General features: G+C 40.8%; 1 protein-coding gene across 1 annotated transcript; it reads left to right on the forward strand.

Annotated features, from left to right (window-relative positions):
* Positions 1-229: 229 nt before the first annotated feature.
* LOC129761496 (uncharacterized) lies at positions 230-2,047 on the forward strand. Its single transcript, XM_055759218.1, has 2 exons — positions 230-406; positions 473-2,047. Exons 1-2 carry the CDS (start codon positions 230-232, stop codon positions 2,045-2,047), a joined length of 1,752 nt encoding a protein of 583 aa, XP_055615193.1.
* The last annotated feature ends 665 nt before the right edge of the window (positions 2,048-2,712 follow it).

The following is a 2,712-nucleotide window of genomic DNA, read 5'->3' on the forward strand; positions in this document are numbered from 1 at the left end:
CGTTTGTGTGTACCGTGATTACAATGAACTGTCAAACATTAAAAGAGTTTTGCAACATCATATGTAAACATCCTGTGTTTCAGCTTTTTAACAGGGAAAAAGTAATTAAAAGTGAGTAAACATCATTTTCTAACGACGATTGACCGTAATTTTTTTAGATATGGGACGAACATTCAAGCCAAAAATCCCAAAACGTGATCCGGCGATACTCCGTTCGGCGGTTAAAGCAATGAAATCCGGATGGTCACTTCGCGCAGCCGGACGTGAGTTTGGAATTCCTCGATCAACTTTATTATTACATCGAAAGAATAATGAACATGGAACGCCGAACGAGGAGGAAAGAGCCGTGGGACAGTCGAACGATCAGGTGGACAATATTAAAATTGTGGAGAGAGGCCACAGAATGGTAAATACTATCGTACTAGAGATCTATCGTATATTTCTTTTAATGATTTCTATTCTTGTTTTGAAGGTGTTCAACGCTTCACAAGAAACATCTATCGAAAACCACCTTCTGCATGCGTCAGACATTTATTTCGGATTGACATCGGTTCAAGTGCGAGCCTTGGCCTATGAATTTGCCAGACAACTGGATGTTGACTATCCGCCCTCTTGGAATCGGGATGAATTGGCCGGCTTAGAATGGTTTCGCTTTTTCATGTCCCGACATCCAAAATTATCGCTGAGAAAACCTGAAGCCACTAGCTTAGGCAGAGCCAGCGCATTTAATCCAACGAATGTTGCTGCCTTCTTCGCTAATTACTTTCATGTAATGAACGAAATAAAGATCGGACCATGCGATATCTGGAATGTTGATGAAACGGGTGTATCTACAGTGCATAGAACGGTCCGTGTTATATCTCGCTGTGGTCGGAAGCAGATCGGGCAAATCACATCTGCCGAGCGTGGACAATTGGTGACACTTGTTCAAGCTGTATCGGCAACTGGAATGCGTGCACCGTCGTATTTTGTGTTCCCACGCGCACGTTTCAAAGAGTGTTTTTTGAATGGTGGGCCGTCAGGTTCAACTGGAGGAGCAAATCCGAGTGGATGGATTAATGCAGAGTTGTTTCTAGAATTTTTGAAAAACTTTCAAAAATTCACTCGCTGTGACCGTGATTACCCTGTGCTTGTTCTGGTAGACAATCACGAATCGCATCGTTCCTTGGCAGCACTGCAGTTTTGTCGAGATAATGGAATTCATGCTGTGTCCTTCCCGCCCCATTGCTCTCATCGCCTTCAGCCACTAGACGTCAGCGTATTTGGTCCGTTCAAAACTGCGCTTAACAAGCAATTCGAATTATTCTTGCGAATGCATCCAGGGCGCGGCATTCATATTTTCGACATTCCGGCGATGGTGACACGAGCTCTAGAAGTGGGAGCTGATGAAAGGAACATAAAAGCCGGATTTAAAGCCACTGGAATTTGGCCGATGGATTCGGACATATTCAAAGATATCGATTTTATGCCGAGTGCCACAACCAATCGAGCTGAACCAACAACTGTTGAAGACGAAAATGAAAATGAAGAGGAAAGAAATGAACCATCACACCAAGCAGAAGTAAAAGAAACCATCGACCGATCTCTATTCCTAAGTTCGACAATTGAATCGCTTTCGCCATTCCCGGAAGCTCCACCACGCATTCAGAAGAAACAAAGAGGTCGTAAGCCAGGACGGACGATGATTTTGACAGATGGTAAAGAAATTGAAAAAATCGAAGAAGAAGAAAGACAACGTCGTATCAGTGAGATATCCAAGCAGGATAAAATCCAACAGCAAAAAGAGAAACGCAAATATTTAGAAAATGTAAAAATGGAAAATAAAAAGCAACAAGAGGAAAACAAGAAGTTACAAGGATTGAAAAAGAAGCAGCAAGAAGAGAGGAAGAAACTACAAGAAATAAAGAAGAAGCAACAAGAAGAAAACAAGAAGTTACAAGAATTGAAAAAGAAGCAGAAAGAAGAAATAAATAAACTACAAGAAATAAAGAAGAAGCAACGAGAAGAAATGAAGCTAGTAAAACAAGAGAAGAACATAGAACAGTGAGATAATTGTAATAAATAATTAAAAAAATTATAAAAATTAATGTAAAATAAACCACAGAGGAATAGGTCAACTAATTTTCTTACTGATTGATATTTCGAATAAAGGGAACCCTAAAATCGTTCGAGAAAATAGGGAATACAATTGATTGTAGGCGATTCTCTAATTGTTTATATCGTTTGAAATCATTTTTATATTCACGTTTCACCCAATCTTGGGATATCATATCCGTCATTTCCGACTTATTGGTAGTAGATTCGCTGCAAAAAATAGGGAGTCGGTTCAGGACCATGGTGGGGTCGGTTTAGGACCACAATTTTTGAACATGTCGAAAAAAGGCACTTTCGATTTTGACTCTGTTTCCCCCTTTTTTTACTCTCAAGAACCATTTCGACTGATAGAAAACATAGTTAAAGAGTTATACCATACATTCCAATGCCGAAGTCGCCAAAAAACAATATTTTTATGTGATGAATTGCCTTTGCAATTTAGGGGGTCGGATCAGGGCCACCTTCCCCTATGCTTTTAAGAGGGTCATTTATATTTAGAGCATTTAAAATGTTGTCCACCAGGTCAGAAAGCGCAAGCAAACCAGATTGTGGCTGTTGCCTCGACCGCGAAAATGGAACAGACGGGGTGGGTGCTGCTCCGGGCAGTGCTGAGGACCC

The sequence above is a fragment of the Toxorhynchites rutilus genome, chromosome 1, assembly GCF_029784135.1.
Source record: "Toxorhynchites rutilus septentrionalis strain SRP chromosome 1, ASM2978413v1, whole genome shotgun sequence".
In the NCBI taxonomy this organism is placed as follows: Eukaryota; Metazoa; Arthropoda; class Insecta; order Diptera; family Culicidae; genus Toxorhynchites; species Toxorhynchites rutilus.

Excerpts from the sequence above, each read along its gene's own strand:
- LOC129761496 (XM_055759218.1), top strand. The coding sequence starts at position 230 with ATGAAATCCGGATGGTCACTTCGCGCAGCCGGACGTGAGTTTGGAATT. Across the intron at positions 407-472 it reads TGGAGAGAGGCCACAGAATG|GTGTTCAACGCTTCACAAGA; the intron begins GTAAATACTATC and ends CTTGTTTTGAAG.